Genomic DNA, 20,328 nt, shown 5'->3' with positions numbered 1-20,328 from the left:
TATTGTGATCACATGTTATCATATCTGATCTGCATCCTTTTTGTTGTCAGCTGATTGTAGTCATTTTTGCATTTTGCTCATTGTAAAGCATCAGACTGGGTAATAACTGATCAAAAGTTAGCACTTTATGAGAGTTGTGCTAAGCCTGCATCCACTAAACAAACCGTTAAACCTGTTCATCCGTGCAGTCAAAGGAGCCGCCAGATGTTCCGACTGTTTTGCAGAACACCCTGAGTGAGCTGAACTGAGCCCGGCAGCGTAAAGTGAAGTCTGGGTTACTGTATTACTCTGTGGATCAGATTTATATTGCAGCGTCCTGCGGAAAGAAAATAGCAAAATCAACCCTGAGAGGAGACGAGGGAGGGAGAGAGAGACGTTCTGGATCATCCTGTACCCCTCCCTCTATCGATTTCTGTGTCCCATGTCCTGTGCTAAACACAGCACAGTTGGTGGAGAGACACTGTTCATAAGCATAGCCTGGATTAGAAAGAGAGATGGCAACAGACAGAGCTGCTTTTACATTTTCCTTTTTTTCTCTCTCTCTCTCTCTCTCTCTCTTTTAGAAAGCCACATGATATGACTTTTCAGGGCCGTTCAACCTCGAGTGACCACGATTGTTTGTGTGCACTGACATCTGCTGGTGTTATTAATTTAAATGAGCTCCTCTAAGCAGACAGACTGAATGGTCATTCCAGAGCTCTGCCCCGTTTTGAACTAATTCTTCTGGCCACGTTTGACCCAGTTGACCCTTTAGCTCGTCACCGCTTTCGGGATTTGCTGTCGCGGCTTGATCGTGGCATCATTATGCCAATCGGGGGCAGAGTTTTGCTGGCTAAATAACATCTAAAATGTGTTTTGAAACGCGCTCCCTTGCTAACGCGGAGATCAAACCTTTGCTTTGTCTTTTAGGAAATCGTTGATTTCATAGCAACAAAGCACAGGTGAATTTCCCTTTTTTCTCACATCGCCTGTCTTGTTGCCACATTCGGGGGAGCGCTGCTTTTATGGATTTGGGCCTCCCCATTCAACAGCCTATTACTTTGTGTTGCCTCAGGGGCAGCTGGCTGCTTTAGCACCTAATAGCCTTCTGTTTGCCAAGCAGAAACGCCAGGATCTGAAAGCTCATTTACTCCAGTTGTAGGAGGCGGTGATGTGTTATAACCTCTGTGTTTGTGGAGCAGGGGGTTACACAGATTTGGGAAGTATAAATGAAAGATCAGCAGCTGTTATTGGTGAGCCCGCTGGATGTATGATGGATAAATTCAATGTAAATCCTCTTTCTCACAATACTTCTTCGTCTTTTTTCTGTCCTCCATGTCTGGATGCGACATTTGGTCCGTTTGGCCTCGCGTCAAAGGGGTGATCATGGAGAATTAGAATATTGTCCCCTAATTTTAACATGTTTGCTGAGCGTTTAGTTGAGGTGCTTGCGTGCACATTTGCGATTGTGTCTGCGCGCGTGTGTGTGTGTGTTTGTGTGGAGAGTATAGGGGGGCTCAGGGGGGACAGATGGCTCATGGTCTGCTCTCGTCTGGTGCTCTCCGCCTGCCAAAGATCAGGCGAAAACAGCGACAGCGCTCCCCGCTTCATTCAAGCTCGCGCGACGGGCCAAAATAACACACTTCTTTATTCCCCCTGTTTTATAGATGGCTTTATGAGCTATCAAAACATTACGGTGGAAGCCGCAGAAATGACATTTACAACAGATTTTGTTTTGTTTTACTGACAGACGACGAACGCCTGGTTCTCTTCTTTGGCTCTTTGTTGCGGTAAACGTTCAGCTGGAAGATTACAACATAGTTTTTGACTGGCAGAGAGGCATGTGTTTATATGCCATCTTTCAGACTGCAAGACTTTAATAATTTATCAGGGGGGGGGATTTCTGAATCTGCTTTGTCCGTTTCTCTCAGTCCAAAGAAACCATGAGCAAATAGTATCCCATTCTTCTGGATGTTTTATTTGACTTTAAAAGTGCTCATTGTCAGAATTCAAGTTGTATACAGACAAAACTAGACGAGAAAATGTTTTCAGATTGTCCCCAGATACAGGATGTTTTGCTGACTGGGCTCTGACAAAGATAAATGTGGACAAGGAGCTTTTAGACTTGGCTTTTACTTCTCCATAAAGTCTGGAGAGGAGCTTTTTTGGTGTGCTTTAGGGATCTCAACGGATGGATAATTATCACTACTACACACACATTGACAAACGCTCCTACTGTGCAGCGTATTTGTGGAAAATCCATTCACAAAAATGCACTGCTTAAATTTCCTCACTCCTTATTTGTAGTTCGCCTCACTGACGTTCAAAGATCTGCTGATTGTGCTGATTCTTAAGGACTATAAACGTTATGGCCACTGAATAGAGAGCAAAAGAGACTTTAGAGAAGGCTTTTAGTGCGCTCCAAGGAGTGAAAGTTGCCAGAAAGCACAGTTTTGTAAAGAGAAGTGGACATACAGACAAACAGAAAGGCAAAAAACATCATGGAGGACACCTTCAAACTTGATTATATAACTCTAAAAGTCATCTTGACTTCAATTCAACCATGAACTGTTGAATTTGGGAGCCAGATGGACATTCGGGCTTTCACGCTGTCCGAAACACTTTCACTTACTGTAGCCCAGCTGTGAGCCAGTGGAACAGATATGGCATGAAGAAGGCGAGAATAAGCTGAAGTAACTTGTTGATGTGTTGCTGGTTGCATGGATACTAAGGTAGTAGCATAGCTTAGTTAAGGAATGAAGAGGATTCCCTCCTCGGCGACTGGACCAGAAAGGAATTTGAACAAGCTGAAGGAAGGAGCGGAGTAAAGATCGTCAGCAATGGATGTCTTCAGCTGATGTAGTGGTTTAGTCATGCTCTTGTGTTTTGAAAGCGGCTCGGGGAGCGATTTCTCTTGTCTCCTTCAATACTTAACCAACACTAAGGAAATGGAAGACGGTGGAAGAAACAGTAAATCTAATGTCCTGGTAACAGAAACCCTGCGGCTTAAAGTGGCGCAGGCCTCTTACAAGCTGATGAAGAGGAAAAAGTCGATCTTGTGATGAGACTAAACATGTCAGGCTGCTCGGCGTGTAAAACGAGCGCCTATCCAATGTGCATGTTTGCAATTTACAACGTCTGCTTAACGCCACTTCTTCTTCTTGATTATTTTTCCGAATCTGACACTCGCTTTTATCAGCGTTAAGGCCGTAAACTCTTGTCTTTTCAAGTCTTCCCAGTAGACTCACCTCTTTCTTTCTTCTGCCCACACACTCGTTCTAATTCATATATTTATGTGTCACATGCACCTCGTTCTCTCTTCTGCACACACACTTGCCATACGACTCATTGCAATTTCAGCTCCCACAGCTCGTTACCTGCTGTTCACCCAAGATTGGCTCTTATTACTGGAAATAGTCCTTTCAGCCCATCTACTGGTTAGTCATTTGCATTTTTATGCTCCATTACTGTATCACAAAGAGTGGGAACTCAGTCATATGAAAATGTCTCCGTAGACTACCTTTTTGACACAAAAGGTGTTTTAAGATGGTTTATGGACTTCTCTTTAGTCATTACCTTGAGATGACTTCACTTCTCAGTCGCGTAAATTATGGATTATTGAAATTACACGTCGCTGTAACCCAGAGGTCTGTTTTGGGAAAAGACACATTTAAACTGTAATAATACCTAAAGTTGGAGGACTCATGGGAGGCAGTGTTGAAATGTGGCAGAGATAGAACAAAGGTTGTTATGCATCTCTAATCAATATTTTTGTGATATTATTGACTCAAAGGATTATTTCTAAGTTGAAGTTGAGTATCATTGAGCCATCTCTGTAGTTCCTCTTAGCGTTACTGAGCATTTCAGCATCTTTCAGCTCATTGTTTTGGTTTACTCTGTAGAGACGCTCTGGCTGTTCTGGTAGCACTGACAGCAGACAGCGTTACTTGGGAAGCACCAAATGACAGACAAACACAGTGGGATGACTCGGTGATGAAGTTAGCACAGCTGTTAGCACTTATGAAGCCAGATATTTCTGTAGAGAGTTAGTGAGACTAATCACCTAAAGGAAAATGAATATTATAGTATAGGAACATGGTAATGTGGGACCAACATGAGCACTAAAACTTACAAAAATGAAAATGGAAGACAATGAGAAAAGGATGCCAAAGCATGCATTTACATAAATGTTGAACATGCAAATATGGGATGAAGTTTAACCCTGTAAAGATTCAAATTTCATTAAGTTCTCACCATTGACTGTATAGGTTCAGTTTATTGTTGACTCGAGAATTGACTAAGGTTGTATGTGGTAACACTGTAATACCAATAAACCAGCTGTGTACCAATAGAGAGCCTACAACCTGCTCTTTTCTGAGTTAGAGTGATGAGTTGTAAAGCCATCACCAGGTTTGAGCACTAAAGTGCAGAACATTTAGTACCTCAAGTGGTGGAGTGTGCATATAAAGAACCTCAGCGTAGTTCATCACAGGCAAGACTGTTGAGAAACAGTCAGTCAGTGGGTCAGTAATGTAAATGATTTTTGTATATTGTAGCTCTTGGTCATGTATTCCTGAAATAAACAGCAGTTGCTGACCCTTAGAAAATGTCACAGTGAGGCCTGTGATGTTTTGCACGGTTGTCATGCAGGAGAGTGTCCACCAGAGTCCAGTGTTTGACTGTTGAACAGAGTCTGCTGCAGGTCAAACTGAGGCGAGAGATGGAGAGCAGAGGATGAGGGGGAGGAGGAGGAGTTTGATGTCTCTGACTTTGTGCCCGATTTAACTTAACTCCGGTATGTTGTTTGATTTTCTTTGGTCTCTTGTCACAGTTTGGCTCCGAGCCTTGTCCTTCTGTTTTCCATAACTCAGTCTGTGTCACCATGTCTTTCTCACTTTTGTACTTTTGTACTCTCACTCTTTTTCTGACTTTTTATCCTCTGAAACCAGCCACCTGTCCACTTCCTTCCTGCCTCTCGCTCCTTTTCTCTCTGTCTACCTTGTGTGACCTTTGCTCTTCCGGAGCCAATTTTAGGGTGACTTTAAGGCGGGACAGCTATCGATCCAACACGGTGCTCAAGTGTGTAGATTTCAGCCGTAAAGCTGACAAGTCAGTTGGATGAAATCCAATGCGACATTCAAGTTCTCCCCATGTCAGTGTCAGCGTTATTGGTCCCAGACAGCGGAGAGACGGGACGATTCATGTGTGCAGAAGTAGTAGAACTAAACCTACCTCCTAGAACCTTAAAGACAAAAACAGAGTTGCAGGAATCATTTAATAGCTTAATAATAAATTAGCCAAGCTGGATGAAGGCGATGAGGTTTGCTTACTTACACGCTGCTCTAGTTGAATTTTTCACCTATTTTCCTCCTTCTCCTTCTCTCCATCCTCCCCTTCCTCACTTCCTCTCCTTCTCCCCTCCCTCCCCGATGGTTTCTTGTCCCAGGTGACAGAGGGGAGCAGTGCCCTTGAGCGCGCTCCGTACAGCAGGAGCAGTAAATATCTGTCTGCTGTGTGTGTGTGTGTGTGTTGTTGTATATTCTCCAGTACTGAGGATACCCCACAGAAGGAGGATGGTGTGATATTTTACTGCTCCTCTGAGATAGCTGAGCTCGCCTGTGTTTGTGAAACCAGGAAAGGAAATGTCGGGCAACAATTGTGTTCGCCCAGAGCCATTTCTTTTCCCTTTGAATATGTAAGCATGTCTGTTTTTTTTCTAAGGAGGGATGATACAGTTCTGGAGCAAAGCCTTCCAAGAAATATGAGTGTTTTTGACTGGTACTCTGTCGTAGATGGAGGGAAACAGTCAGTTTAAATCAATATGCTGTCATGTAAGATAGATATTGTTGCTACTATCTATGTTTAATCTACTTATTCGGTCATCATTTTCACATTATAAATTATTTTGAAAGTGCCTCCTAATGCACTATCAGCAACTGTCAGCATTACTTACTGCCAGTCCCATCTGATAATTTTATCTTTTAATGGATTCTCAAATGATTTTCCAGAAAATACATCACAGACATGTTACTGTATAGTGACAAGAGATATTTTTTGTCTCAAATTTTATTCATTAAATTTTCTAAATGACAACTAGCACATCATTCCCTAGCTCAGATTTTAAATAGCTATTTTAAAAATACAAATAAATACAAAATACAGATATAAAAGGTCACTTATGAGGAGTAAAAATCATAGAATTGCATGGAAATGTAATATATGCATGTGTCTGCATAAATATGTGGTAGAACACCTCTCTTTCTTATTCAATGAAAATTAAATACACAGACACATAAATACGTAAATATGGAGTAATAACCACAAGCAAGCATTCAGCATTAAACTGTATTTCTATTTCCTCAGATGCTGTATTGAAGCATGTATGTGTGTGTGATTGTTGACAGGCGACGACCAGTTGTGAGTGCGACACAACTGTGCCAAAAGAGATAATTTTCCATAAGTAGGCCTGACTCCCTTCCCCTTCTGCTGTAACCTCCCCCGTAACCATGGCAACCATGCCTTTTCCAAGGAGGGCTGCTCTCTGCAGCGTTAGCGAGAAGGGGCCTGTGATCCACCAATCACACGTTCAACTCGCCTGTTCTGGTCCAGAGCATCTGTCACTCCCTCTGTCGGTTCCCACGTACGCCACTCTCCGGCTCTCTGTACGTTTGAATTCCTCCGACTCCCGCTGACTGTCTGCAACCCTCTTTGTCTGTCATCTGAAAGTTGATAGCACTGGAAAATACCCATAATGCAGTGGTGTTAGTCATTTGGAACGGTGACAAAATGAGAAAGCCGTGGCGGAGGGATGGGTTGCTGCATGTGTCTGTGTTGACTGCGCGAACGCGTTCGTTAGTTTGTGCGTTATTTCAGTCAGCACTTGTGGGATAACCAGGACTTTCCCACTGAAAAACAACATGCAGGGGTGTGACGCTGATGTACTGTGCTTATCATTTCTTGTCATAATACCACAGGCAGCGTGTCCCGGAGATTTTCCATGTGCTGGAAGTAGATGACCAGAGCATTTGTTTACTCATCTGTGGAGAGCAGCTCTTCCACGGAAAGTAAAAATATTTATTTAGACAAGAATTATGTGGATGGAGGATTTTTTTTTAAGCATAAAAATATTATTTAGCTTTAGTAGTCTTAACCATAGTTATACTCAATGGTGGTGATGGGATTATTTTCTCAGTTGTCCCAAAAATTAAAAACACATCCACATTGTTGCACTGGGTGACATATTTCTTCACTAAACATTCAGACTTCTTCTTTACTAAACTACAGTTTCCAACTGTAATTACTGAGCTGAAAATAAAAATATAAATTTTTTATCCGTAGTGGGCGCCAATGAACTTGGGCCAGCATTGGTAAAGATGTGCGAAAGACGAGACGTATAAACTGTTTTCATCTTTACATGACATTTGCTGACATTAAGAAAGATATAGAATTAAACTAATCTTATTTATTTAAAGATATATCATAAGATGCTATTTATTGTTACAGAACATGCAAGATTTCCAAATTAGTAGTGTCTCTGGTTGATCTACTATGTGCGTAAGCAGTGCAATGGAAAAATCTTTTAGCTCTTTAAACGTGTAAATAAAAGCCTAGCAGCAGTTGTAGGTGGTCCTCCAAGATAAATAATCACATCTTATACCACCCACAGGTGTAATAGCCCAAGATAAAGCCTATAAGGTGGCTACTACATGTTACGCTTAACCTCACCTGTCTTTTCCCTGTAGCTCACACAGATAGCGATCAGATGCAGTGCATTTTCCAGTACTGCGGCGAGTATTCTTGGTCGCTATCTTACTGTGTTGGGGTTTAAGCTATGAGCAGGATTTGTGGGGAGAAACCAGTGGGGGTGAGCTTGTCATCCTCCCCCCCAGCTCCCGCTCAGCTGACTGAAGGGTGAGAGGTGGAAAGACAGAGGGTGTCCCTAATACTATAGGAAAAGCCCCTAATCCTCTGTTAAAGTGTCCCCATTGATGGTTGTGGGGGGGCGATAGTGGGGGTGGTTGCCCCCCAAAAATAGCGTCTGGTGTTATTGTTCTCTCCAGTTAGTGGACTCATCACCCACCCTCCCCTCCTTCCAGCACCGTGCAGAATCACTGCTGCTAGCCCCCATGCATGGGCTGATTCCACGCGACCAGGTAAAGCGAGCCCAGCCGAACACTGGTCTTTGTTAGGGGGAGGGAAAAAAAAAAGCTGATAAGCAGGATGACAATAAAGAGCCGTGTGCTGGCAGACATTGTGGGAGGCAGGGAGAGTGAACCAGAGAGAATGAGTGGGAGGGAAAGCTGGAGAGTGGGTGGGATAACAAGGGTTGATGTAGGGGTGGGGGGTGGCATTTTAGCAAAAGTATTTGTTTCAGCTGCTATTTTCAGTTTGGCCCCTCTCCCCGCTTGCCTACCCAACCTTGGATATCAAGATCACAGTGACACCCCTCACCCACCCACCCTCCCTCAGAGTAAATGAAGGTGAGGAAGAAAAGGAAGGAGGCAGAGAGGGAGGGAGAAGCCTCGGCTATTATGGTAAGTCAGGGTGCTCTTCCTCCTGCACCCTCCCCGTCGGAAGGTGCTTTCTGGGGCAGGGGACAGCTTCTACGAGGCGGCGGGGATTTACCCTTGTTGACACATTTAAAAAAAAAAGACACAGAGGAGGGGATGGGGAGGGAGAGCGGCAACAGAAGGGATTTGGCGTGTGTCCTTTCTGCAGCGTGAAAGTCTACCAGAGTGTTTTGTTTATTCCCCCACTGCAGCTACACAGACCCCCTTCTCCTTTCCTTACCTCCCGACATCCTCTTCTTTCCCTCCCCTACGACTGCTCTCTTCTTCCCCCTTCCTCCATCCCTCTCTGTCTGATGTGCATCGTATCGACCAGACAGCGGAAGGAGCTGCTGTATCCACTATCTCCAGTGTTAGCGTCTCTTGGTGTGCCTTGATTTTTTTTTTTTTTTTCACAACTGTTACCTGAGCCAATGGCACCTTGCTGTTTCCTCCGAATGGGATGGATGTTCATGAGGGCAGAGCTAACTGGACTGACTGAGTAGATGACTGGTTGGCTGTTTGGCCGCTTGGTTGCCAAACAGCTCAGGTTTCAGTCTTCGTCATTCAGAGGAGAGAAAGAAAGAGGCAAAGAAAGTGAACATGGCTGTGGAGGAAGGTGCTGTCTTCCTAACCCAAGTGAGTAGTGCTGACACTGGGATGCATTTTTTATTATATTTTCTTGTGGTATCATGTAGGTTTAAAAAAAAAAAAAAAAGTTAAAGACTAGATTGTTGTTGTGGTGCAACAAGCCACTGGAATGAACTGGTCCTGTGTCATTCATTGTGACTTGCATGGGTGTTTGGGTGAGCGTGGAAAAGTCAGCTGATGTGCTGCAATCAGGCGAACAGGGTGTATGTTTGTGGGAGTGTTTAATCCTGCGTGGCAAAAACATACAGGATTTTCCTCTGTACACGTTTGCTGACTTAGACTGGTATTATGTTCTTTATGTTGAGCTTGTTTTTTTCACGTCAAGGGAATAATTTTTGGAAGCATTTCTCAAATTGTGATTTACAAACAAGTAATGTGATGTTTAAGAGGTACTCAGAGCCATTCTAGCTGTTTCTCCATGCTTCCTGCCTTTTATCTCAAGCTAAACTGACCTTCATCTTGCTATGGCTTTTCACATCTCCACGAGAAAGAGAGCATATTTCCCTACGTGTCAGACTGTTCCTTTAAAATGCAGCGAGGCTTGTTTGTACTATTAGGAATCCATCATCTTAAGCTCTTAATACGCTGAGGCAGGATGTCCGCTACATGTCTAGTAACTTTGAGCTGTATTGGTGAAAGTGAAGATGTGAGACACTTCAGCTAAAGTAGAGTTACTGTCATGTGAGGTTTTTTTTTCCCCTCAGTGAAGCTGCTTCAACTGTTTGTTGCTGTGAGAAAAAAACATTTATTTATTGTAAACCTTTTATACATGAAACACTCCATGTAAACAGGAAGTCATTCATTCATTTATTTACTCACTCGCTCCGTCTCCGTCGTCCCAGTGAGCTTTTAGGACGTGTGGCGCCGCTTGTCTCCTCTTTGCAGCGCTCCTGAAATATGTGGTGAAGGGTGACAGCATGCAGTATTTACAGTCAGGAGAGCTGTGGAGCAGGTGTTGATGCACTGTACATGCTCCAGTGTGCTACTCGAACATGGCATTTTACATTTGAAATCTGAGGAGCGTCCTCATATAGATTATCATTCATTGCTTTGCCAATAACATGCCATGCATCCATATCTCTGAAAGCCTTAATAATGATTTCCTGGTGCGTGCATGTGGCAGTGAAATGGAGGCATTAACTCATCAATAGATTTGCTGTACTTAGCCTTGAAAGAATGAGAGAAATCAAGATTCTGTGGTGGACCGAACGAGCAGAGAGAACTTGTAAGCGGATGTTGCTGGGATGAGGTTCTTTGGCACCAGTGGATGTTGTGGCGATGCCCCTGGCTTTGTGCTAGTGGGGCGGTGGAGCTCTGTGAGTTTTTGTGCTGTCAGGAGAGCTGGGGATAAAGTGAAACAATGCAATCGCTGCTGGTCTAAGCTCTCTCAGTTCACACATAACCTGCAGCAATGACATCTGTGTCTGTGTTTGTGTGTAAATACTTTTATTTGCATCTAAGTACACTCAGTCCAACGGCGCGTGTAAACGTATTGATTGCATTTTTCTCATAAACGGATGCAATGCTGCACAAGTGTCCGTTTGCTTATTAAGCTTGGTACCGAGTGCCAAACTGACATCATCGTCGTCCGGCGGGCAGGGATATCAGTCTTTATACTAACTAAATATCCTCTATCCATCTAGACTATCGCTGCGTTGATGTCATGAGGTGAAACAGAGCCAAGTACAGATTCAGCAGAAATGAAAACAAACACTCGGCAAGTTAAAAAAAATGTCATGAATCTTCACACCTAGAATGAAAATAAAAATCTGTCTGCTCAGCCTCACTTTGAGATGGTGACAGATACCTTTTCTTAATACCTCCCTACATCCAGCCTGTATACATTACATCATGTATTATGAACTCATTCTGAATAGAGATAAAACAATGTTTGCATAGCTGGCTGTCTTTTTGAATCTACGTCAGCATTCTTATAGTTGCACCTGTGAGTGCATCTTCATTTGTACAGTTCATTGCGGGACAAAAGAATTCAGCAGCACAGGAGTGTCTAGGGGCAGTAAGATGTGTTTTCCTTTCTTTCGTCTGTGTGCTGTCTTTTGTGACTACAATTGATTTTGGCACCCATTGCGAGAGCTGAAAATCGGCTGATAATTGTGATACAACTTCAACAAGGAAAACAAGAAAAACAACAAGACAAAGACAAGAAATTTCAAATTAATTGGCCACATTCATAGCTTCAGTAGTTTTTGTTATAAGATGGTCTCCATCGATTGTTTCATTAGTGAATTGGCCAGTTCAGCTCACTGCATCTGTCTCAGCGTATACTGTAGGCCAGCCCAGAAGTACTGAAAGGGAATTTAGGGGCCATTTGAAACCTTCACCATTCATTTCAATATCCATTTCTGCCTCAAAAATCCCATATTGTCTTGCCTTATAATAATGCAGCAGATTGAGCCCTAACGGTTTGTTCATCTTCAAACATTTTGATTGAAAAGTCTGATTGTAGGAAACAGGTGAAGTGATGTGATGGAACCTTCACATTACAGCACTATAAATGGCAATACAAAGGCTCCACTGTTATTTATTCTCCCTTTTCAACTGCATCTGCAGACACCAGTCGGTGACCAGAGGGCATTTTTAATTAGAGCCGAGATGGTTAATTATCATTTTTACAGCGCCTTACCCGGAAATTAGCTGCATATTTGACTTTTTAAGACTGTAAGTGGGAACGATGGTGTAATTTTCAGATCTTCCAGCTTTTCAGTTGTGTGTCAGATTTCTGTCTCTCTTTGTCGCTCGCCCTCTTCCTTTCTATCTAACATTAGATTAATGCTTTCCTTCAGGCTTAACCTAGTCTTTAATGGCCCCATTTTCTTTGAACCTCTGATCTGTGGAGGCTTAATGATATTTCTCTTACTAATCTCATGGCCCATCCTGTGTAATACTTCATTCACAAAGACTCCAAAGATCCCTCTTGGTGGACGTAGATGGGAGGTGGATGGAGGGTTGGACATGTCGGTTGCATGTTTTCACTGAAGGCATTAAGGGATAAACTGACAGGAGCAATGATGTGGATATGGATGAAGACTACTTAATCTGTTGGGAGAAGCAAAGAGCGCAGTGCGATATTTAAAGGACCATTGCAAAGCTGCATCCATCATCGAAACTTTGAAAGTGCTCTTAGACTTTCGTATTTTTAGACACGTACTGTGTCTATTTCTACCATGAATGTGTATATTGTTTGTAAAAGTTTCTGCAAGGGTGTTAATATTTTATCGTTCTCTGATGTGCTCCCTCATCTGCCTGCAAAAACCAACCAGTGGTTTCCTATTAAATAATGATTTAAAAAGCCATAGTAGAGCTCACTTATATAATATTTGACGGTGTAAATCACTTCTTACATGCCGTGCGTTCTGCCGGCCCACATCAGTGTGGTCCTTCATTTCCCATGTCAGAGGTTTTAGAGCGGTCATGCATTTGGTGACACTCAACAAAGCTTGAGAGTCGAAGGTCATGCAAAGCATGCTGCACACACCAGAGTTCACGATAAGGATATGAATGCCAGTTATGTAAGATAAAGAACAACTGCTGGGATGTTTACCAGCCACATAGGCGTGCACACAAACACATACTGCACAGATGATGCATGTATTATGTGGAGATTTAAATGACTGGTGATGAAGTAAGGACATATTAGAGTGAAATATCAGGTTCACATCGAAGGTGGAGTTGGACATAAACTGGCTTTTGCTCATATGATGTGTTGCAGAAAGCCAAAAAACATCCATATAATATTCTTATTGCACATTTAGGAACAACACATGATGACCAATGGAAAGGGAGTGAATACTTTGAGGTGCATGCAAGAAAACAGTATGAAAGAAATAAACTATAACCGTGAAAAGCCCAGCACTACTTTGAGAGTTCAAGCAAGTTCTATAAGTACAATGAACTGTCAATGTGAGAATAGATACAACAACCACACAACTGGACTTGCTTGAATAAAGCTTTGTTATATGAAGAAGTGTTTTTAAAATGTAGATTGTTTTTTCCAAGTATTTCTTTCATGTCTTTGTGAGTGAGAGGATGCAAAATGTATAAACAAGTCTGTGTAAATATGTAAAGAAATGTGTGAATTTATTTTGAGTGAATGATTCCATGATCTTTTTCAGGTCATTTTTTCGACATCGTTTTCAATCGGGCAAGGCGCCAGGTTTCCCTGTGAATTAGTTTGATACAAGATGAAATGTAGACTTAAAGTAGCATCCAGAGGTATTAAAGTATCACAGAAAAGAAAAGTGCAGCAGGTTTAGTTCAGTGACAGTGTTGAGTTGGAACACTGTGATGACAGAGAGTTGGAGGAGAGCGGTGGTTGTACTGGAAGAAAGCCAAAGTGTTTCTAAGATGTCACCATGAAGGACGCTGACTCTTAATATCCGTGACTAACCAGCAGCAGACCTGATTTTCAGACTCTACTTGTCTTAATTGTATTAAAGCTTCTTTTTTTTCTGTGTTCATTTGGATAGCCACAACATTTTTAAAACTTTTTGGAGTAAGAAGATTGAGGGCATGGCGTAGGATGTTTACACGTTTTCACAGCCAGTGGCCTATTTCCATGTACAGTGCAGCAGCGCCAATATTAATGATGCCTTTGTAGCTGCTACCAGAGACTCTCGCTCACACACACTGTGTCTGAGCCTTAAGAAATAATCTTAAAGTCGCTCTCCAAGCGTTGATTAAACCCCTAAAAACTCATCGCTGCGTATCAAAGTACATATTTAGATTTTTTTCTTCTTTCCAGGAAACTAATCCCATCCGGCCTGAAAGTGGCTTACATGTAACTCTACACTGTTGCTTCCTGTAGAATGTGTAGATCTATGAAGTCCCCGCCTCTGTCTCACCTCACCCCTCCCCACTCGCTGCAGAACACCTGCTCATGTACGACTTCTGACTGTACGTTTGTTACGCGTGAAACCCCAGAAGTCTGAATCTGTGTGCCGACAGTCTGCAGTTTCAAGGTGGAAATGCTCAGCCATGGCTTATTTTGCTCCTGATATGTCCTCTAGCATATAAAAAAAACACACAGGCTCATGTTAACAAGGTAAAAAAACAACAACATGATAACCTGTTTTTCTTATGCTTCTCGTTTTACACATTTATCACACTACCTGTGCACATGATCCTATCTAGTTTCTGGCCCGTAGTTCAGTTTTGTTGCTCAGCGCTGGTTCAGCCTCTGTCCCAGTATCTCACTTTCTATCATGAGTTTTCTCAAGGCTGCAAGAGCAGAGATATCATTAGTGGTTCAGAGCTATCAAGCAATCCTCCGGAGGTTGAAGATAAGGAGGAAAATTCTAGATGTGAGATGATTGGCTGCAGACGTATAGCTTAATGGTCTGTCGTAATCAGGAAATGACTCGGCTTCCAGTTAGCGCTGCTTCATTTGCCGTTAGTTTGTTTGTCTACACATGCGTACAAATATTTTCCTCTCATCGCTTCATACAGACTATCAGTGGAACAATCTGATTCTGGATGTCTTGTTCCCTCACATTTTGGCATTGGGTCAGATCCCTCTATGCTCGTCAGAGTTATTTCTGGACCATGGTGGAGGAGGGGGGGAGGCGGAGAATACAATGTTGGATAACCGCTCGTACCGTTTGCCCCTGCTGAGTTTATCCTAAGTGTCTCTGGACACAGGGCTAAATTTAGCAGGTCTGGGCTTTTGATAATTCAGGGGAATTTGATTTTTGAGCCTCTGTTATGAAGTAACAGAACACAGCTTCTCCTGCACTCCTGCTCTCAGCAGGTCCAGTGCTGAGTTTTACAAAATGCTTTTTGCAAGACTGCTGCGAGGAAGAAAGACCAAATGTGCAGAGTTTGCTGTGTGTCATTTCATGTCAAACCTAACGTCCTCAGAGCCAACATGAAGACAGAAAAGAAACACTCCCTCCCTCTCTTCTTCTCTCTCTTTTAGCTTTCTCCATCTCTTTTTCTTTCCCACTGCCATCCTTCTTTCGATCTCCCTCTCTCTCTCTCCCTCCTCTTCTCTTTCTCTCTCGTATGCACACATGCTCACCACATTTGTTATAGGGGCGAAAACATGCTTGCCTCATCATTTTATTTTGGTGTGCAAAGCCCTATTTCTGTAGTGAAATAAAGGACAGCCAAGCAGAATAGAGGATGCTCGGCTTCTCATAGCAGCGCAGAACGTAGACTCACAGCTGCTTTGCTGGTGGATACAGAAGCGATCTCTGAGGAAGAGAGGAGGTCTCTGTAGCAGCTGTAAGGACCACCCGGTCACTGAACTTCCTACACTGGGGAATCACAGACGTTTGGATTTAAAAAGCTGAAATAACAGCCTGGTGGGATCTGATGGAGCACTGAGGATGAATGTTGGGATGATGTGCCGCGGCGCTGTTGGCTTTCTCACGGATTTACTTTTAGAGATGTTTGCGTTCTCCTGATATGAAACACCAGTGGATCTTACTGTGCTGATTTCAGGGTGACAATGGACCTACAGGATTTGTGGATATTGGCTTTGTTTTTACGCCTATTAAGATGTTTTTGGATGTCTGAGAAATTATGACAGAGTTCTACCTGGTACAGTAAAGCATGCGCTTCTGCTCTCCAGTGTGCTTCATAGTAACAGATTGATAATTTGATGCAGATGATCATGTGTTGATATACTCACCTTCTCTCCTTCTTTCTCTTGTCTTGCCTCTTGTTCTCTCTTTCGCTCTCTTTGTTTTCTCCTCTCCAGTCTGATAGTAATGCCAGTTACCTGCGAGCTGCCCGGGCTGGGAACCTTGAAAAGGTTCTTGACTACCTCAAGACTGGGGTTGAGATTAACATTTGCAATCAGGTAAGTCTTCTGAGACACTTTTGAAGAAACTCTTGTGAATCCTCCTTGAGATAAAGAAGTATGCTTCATTAGCTTTTCTTCTCTACAAGCATGTTTCCACTGTAGTGTTCATCAGCTGAACTTCAGCTATTGAGCAATCTGAGCAAGCGTTATTATCCTCCTAGATGAAATATTTATTGATTTTAACCAGCCCATTAAGCACATTTAAACATGCTCTCATCGTATATCGTCATGTTTGAGCCACACTAAGTCAAAATGTCTTTCCTTGCCAGAATGGTCTGAACGCTCTTCATCTGGCCTCAAAGGAGGGACACGTAGAGGTTGTCGCCGAGCTGCTGAAGCTTGGAGCCACAGTGGACGCAGCCACAAAGGTAAAGCACGCCCCGTCACCTCTCACGCCCCACTGATGCTACGGGACTATATTTGGATGCAGCATTAAACATTGCTGCTCTGTAGGATTGAAGAGCATGCACCTACAGTATGAATACTTTTAAGTGTGCAGCCTTTGTTAGAGTCTAACACCGGATCAATATTTAATGACGCCTGTAGCGATTGCTAGAGAGAGAATTAGGCCATAAAAAACATATAACATATGTAAGAATGGAGCAAAAAAGTGTAATGTATTAGTTGGAAAGGTGTGCAATAGAGAACAAGGTTGGCAAAAGCATCTGGGTTGTTATATTTTATGCATCGTGCAATTTGATATCATATGAAAAGGAAAGCCTCTTCCATCTTTCTTCTGATGCTAACAGGAGCTGAGAGGGAGAGCCATTGAAAACATTATTCATATTTGTGCCCAGAAGGCTTTCACTCCCATTTAGTCGTCTGGTTCAGCCTCTCTGCTCCAGGCCGCGTGCCTAGTGCTGACATAAACACAGGACACAATGAAATATTCAAGATCAAGGCGAAAATATCCCCAATTAAAATCTCTCTATTGTGACCCCGAGGATGTTGTGGGATTAGTTTGAGATCTTGGGAATCCACCGCCTGCATCTTAATGTCTGTCAATTTCTTTTTCTTACGCAGCCAGTGGAGACAGCTCTGTGGAGGATGCCTAGATTTAGTAACACGGAGGGTTTCATTTAGGCTGTGTGGCTGTTTGGTGCTCGAGTTAATTGTGTATCCGCCCCTCTAACGTTGCGCTGCTCTTGTTGTGGGAGAATTAAACAAGAGGCCTTGTCCTCGGTTCGTTAGCCCCTCAGCAGCTCTGTAACAAACTCCGCCCTTGCGAAGCTCGCAGCAAGGTGTTGATTTTACTATGTTGGAATTGTGGATGCCGTATTTTTTAGTTGTTTTACTGGATTGTGGAGATTTAACTGTACACATTGAGAGCACCATAGTTGAATCTATTTAACTGTTTAAAGGTGGAGTACGCAGTTCTAATCTAATGAACTTTTTGCTAAATTTGGTCCTAGAAGTCCTCTATCTGTCCATTCTGTGCTGAAAACAATACAGTTAATACACAGCCCTGGTTGTGTAAACAGGAAACAAAGTGTCTTGGACTGATCCACACAACACTATTCCTGTGCAGGTTCATGCTCGTGCACAGGACAGTAAACCTTGCACATGATAACTTTTTAAACATCCACACATCAACAATCTTTCGCCAGAATTGCACCTTTAAGCCGTAGTGGTGTCATTGCATTGGATTACATTAAAACGAAAACCACTCATGGTGCAGGTTTGTCTCCTAGAAATTACTAATGCTAATTTGTTTAGCCAAAAATGTTTGAGGAAAAGAGAATCAGCAAAGTTTTTCCAGTGAAAGAACCACCACAGGATAAATGTTCATTAAGTAAACACAGTGTGTCCTGTGCTTTAGAATTTCCTGCTGACTTTTTCAGTATTTAAACAAGACCATGATCTTTCCCTCACTTTGTCCCAGTGCTTTCAGTGTCTATATATAGAACTGTCACTGCGTTTTTGCTGCTATGAGCAGATATTGTTTTGCAAGAGCAGATATTGTTGGGAAAACAAATGGAATAACTTACCAGTGAGCGCAGCACTTTGCACATATGGGCACATGAGTTGTCGTGGTGTGTGTTTAGAAGTTTAGCCTCGCAAAATACCGCAGTCAGCATCTCTTTAACACGAGGGTGTGTTGCCAGTCTGTTGTAAATTACAATAGATTTAGATCAACACTGCTTCTGGGCCAAAGCATAAACTTTTCAAAGAAGGCTCACAAAGAATAGAACATTGTGTCTTCCCCATGTAGAGGAATGTGTGTATGAGTATTTGTTATGCTGTGATTAGTGGCAGTTTAAAAGCAAGACTAAATCACAGTGAAGTTACTGTGGGACAATCCAACAAATATTAGCAGAGCGTGTTTATGTGTCTGCACAATAGGTCACAAGTGTCAAACAAAAAGTATCATCAGCTTGTTAGTCATGTTAATGTAATGGTATAAACTAACAGTAGAGTAGGTCTTATTTTTGTGTGCTCCTACACAATCTGTTGTTTTCAGCTGTATTATAGACTTTCTCTGCTACAGCCTCGTGTCCCAGCACATATGGCTATCTGATTTCTCTGCTCCAGTATGCAGTACATGTAACTGATCACTATTGTGCAAAAGCCTACTAGCAAATCCCCGTATCACGTGGCCAGGAGACATGCTGAGGGTCGACTCTGCCTTCACAAGGACCCCTACAGGTTCATTAAAATAAAAAAAGTCCCGTAGTTGTATTTCAGGCCGAAGCTCATTTGTGTGGGACTCGGGGATCGGAAGTGACACATTGTTGGCAGTGCAACAGGAGGATGCCATGGCTGGAACGCCAGCAGTACAAACATGTGATTTGTGTGAGGTGCACATGGATACTGACGTGGATATGTACAGACTATAGTGGCGACCAGTCGTGCTCCCGCACACATACAAGCAAAGCGATGTGACAGGTGGGGCAGAGCTTAACACACATTCCTGTGGTTGTTCCATGTAATGCAGAAAGGAAACACTGCTCTGCACATATCCTCACTGGCTGGCCAGACGGAAGTCGTCAAAGAGCTTGTCAATAATGGAGCCAATGTCAACGCACAATCCCAGGTGGGATACACTCAGCATGCACGCATGTACATTCAGCCAATGTCAAAATGACAGCCAGGTCTTGTTGAAACAACTCAGGTGTAATTATGCTACTGTGATGCACGTGTTTGCCTGAACGATGCCGTATCATGAAGTCACTGACATTGAGGGAATCACTCAGAGGAAAGATCTTCACTTACTGAGTCTGGCTTCGTGCCAACTAGGCCTCTGTCGCTCTAGCAAACTGCTGTCTTTGCGTTTTACATTAACTCTATCAGATCAAGGTGAGAGGAGAGATTTCAAGTACCTTCTTTCTCTCTGGTCCTATCAAACCTCAAAACAGCAAACAGAGATGAAACAGCTACACAAGGGGCTCTTTTTAAATTTTTCTGTAACTCTCAACATGATCAATTACACTGATGTCATTTAATTGCATTTATAGTGTGACATATTAGGAAATATGTATTATATTACATTCACTGTATTTTTATTATGAGGACTGTGCAAAGTAGACATTTAAACCTGCATCGCTTGTTTAGTCTTGAACCAATTTTAATAGAGCAAGCAGACATTGATCAATAAATGGGTGCAAAGCTTAATCTTTGTTGTAAAATGTGTGTGTTTTGGTCCATGTTGTGTACAGAATGGCTTCACTCCCCTGTACATGGCAGCCCAGGAAAATCACCTGGAGGTGGTACGATTCCTTTTGGAGAACAGCGCGAGCCAGAGTATGGCCACTGAGGTACTGTATGCTGTATGTGCGTATGTTTTTCTTATTGTGTGTCCGTGTGTGTGTGTGTGTGTGTGTGTGTGTGTGTGTGTGTCCACCTCTCTACAGTTTCTACCATTACAGTATGTCTCCATGCATTTTCTCTGCCTCGTGTGGTCTTTACATCTGTTGTACTAACCACCTTCATCTCCTCTCCATCCTCTGTTTCCTTCCCTCCCTCCTCTTGCCCTCCCTCCCCGACTCACTCTGCATCTGTCTCCATCTGTGTCTTTCGTCACTTTTTCTGTCTTTCTCTCGTCCTTTCTGTCTCACATGCTCGCTCTGTCCACCTCTCTTGTCTTGCCACCCTCCTCCTCCTCCCCTCCTCCTCCTCCTCCCTCCCCTCCCATCTCTTCATGAGGAACTAGGCAGAGTCTCATTGATTGGTAGTGTATGGTGGTGGAGGCAGAGTGACCTTGAGCGGGTCACAGATGAGGTCCGCTCCGCTCGCTGCCTCTCTCCTCCACGGCTGCTGCTGCTGCCGTTACTGCTCTGATTTACGTTGCTCAGCCCGTGGAACCCATACACGCTCGTGCTTACCAGT

At 43.0% G+C, this 20,328-nt stretch overlaps 1 protein-coding gene across 1 annotated transcript in view; it reads left to right on the top strand.

The window, feature by feature from the left end:
* Window positions 1-20,328, top strand: part of ank3a (ankyrin 3a) — a 118,791-nt gene that overhangs the window by 48,705 nt on the left and 49,758 nt on the right. Inside the window, exons 2-5 of the mRNA XM_008280424.1 lie at window positions 15,898-15,999; window positions 16,272-16,370; window positions 18,938-19,036; window positions 19,659-19,757. Coding sequence (XP_008278646.1) covers window positions 15,898-15,999; window positions 16,272-16,370; window positions 18,938-19,036; window positions 19,659-19,757 — 399 coding nt within the window. The remainder of the gene's footprint in view (window positions 1-15,897; window positions 16,000-16,271; window positions 16,371-18,937; window positions 19,037-19,658; window positions 19,758-20,328) is intronic.

This window comes from Stegastes partitus, unplaced genomic scaffold (genome assembly GCF_000690725.1).
Source record: "Stegastes partitus isolate 25-593 unplaced genomic scaffold, Stegastes_partitus-1.0.2 Scaffold192, whole genome shotgun sequence".
Lineage (NCBI taxonomy): Eukaryota > Metazoa > Chordata > Actinopteri > Pomacentridae > Stegastes > Stegastes partitus.
This window is presented reverse-complemented; position numbering and strand designations above follow the sequence as displayed.